General features: G+C 41.6%; 1 protein-coding gene across 1 annotated transcript; it reads right to left on the bottom strand.

Moving 5' to 3' along the window:
* Nucleotides 1-194: 194 nt before the first annotated feature.
* On the bottom strand, nt 195-995 carry LOC103524138 (lambda-crystallin homolog; the record flags this gene model as incomplete). The annotated part of the gene is made up of 2 exons (XM_008489141.2): nt 195-379; nt 777-995. Coding segments are annotated over 2 exons (381 nt in total), but the record flags the coding sequence as incomplete, so codon positions are not given.
* Nucleotides 996-1,081: the final 86 nt, after the last annotated feature.

The raw sequence follows: 1,081 nt of genomic DNA, 5'->3' as shown, positions 1-1,081 counted from the left end.
AATCAAACCTGCAACCTAGCGCTTACAAGGCAGACACGCTACCTTCCAAGCTAACTAGGCTGACTACCAATTAAGGAGCTCGGTAGCGCTCCGCCCCGCCAAGTCAAGAAAGTTTGAGCGCGCTACTAAAAATATAATACGCCACAGAGAAAGTAGCCTTTATCAGGTAGTTGTAGAATGTAGAAGGATCTCTACTTCATGAGAGCAGGAAAAGTACTCACTGTATTCGATTGAGAGCGAAACCGCGTATCTCTGTAGTCAATGTAACAGGCTTCATGCCTATCTCTGTCATTATTTCTCGCGTCCTTGTTATAACGCGTTCCGAGGTCCAAGCAGCAGGGACTATCTCTACCAGAGGGATGAAATAGGGAGGGTTTACCTAAGTGAACGAAAAATAGGGAAAGTTTACTTGAGATGTTAAATTTCAGTGTGTTTTGTTTCTTTTTTGATCAAATGATCATCTATTATCGATTATCTTATATGAGCGGTTGCCCAATCCAAAATAAATTATAGTGCGGACCAACCACTAAACGATAATAATAATATGACCTAAATTCGGTGGTCTTAGATGCTGGACCTCAATCTCTATTGGCATATAACCTAAATCCTTTTTATTATTGAATTATATTGGGATGCGAGCGGAAAAATGGCCTTTACAACATACCTACATCATACATACGAGTAGATACATACTTGAATTATTATTTCTTCATTACAGTGTGGGTCGTAAACTGACTCAAATTACAGGGTGGGCTATTATAAACTCCTTAACTTACAGGGTGGGCCACTATGAACTGACTCCGATGTGTCGAGTGTTCGGACAGAACTGAGGGCAGAAATGAGGAGGTGGAGGAGGACAGGATGGTATTGGAGGACATGAAGATATCGATAGCTCTGTAGACTTGATGTTTGATTTGCAGGATCTCTGGAACGCTCTCCTGAATAAAGATGGCGTCCTCCAGACATTCCCGAAGCACAGGAGTTCCTGGAACATGGCAAGGGTTAAGTTTATAGTATTACGGGTCAAATTTGTTGATGAAATCATCTTTTAATAAATGGGCTGAACCCACCACACACACAC

The sequence above is a fragment of the Diaphorina citri genome, unplaced genomic scaffold (assembly GCF_000475195.1).
Source record: "Diaphorina citri unplaced genomic scaffold, Diaci psyllid genome assembly version 1.1 scaffold118151, whole genome shotgun sequence".
Classification (NCBI taxonomy): Eukaryota; Metazoa; Arthropoda; class Insecta; order Hemiptera; family Psyllidae; genus Diaphorina; species Diaphorina citri.
Note: the sequence above shows the minus strand (reverse complement) of the source record. Positions and strands in the feature narration are given on the sequence as shown.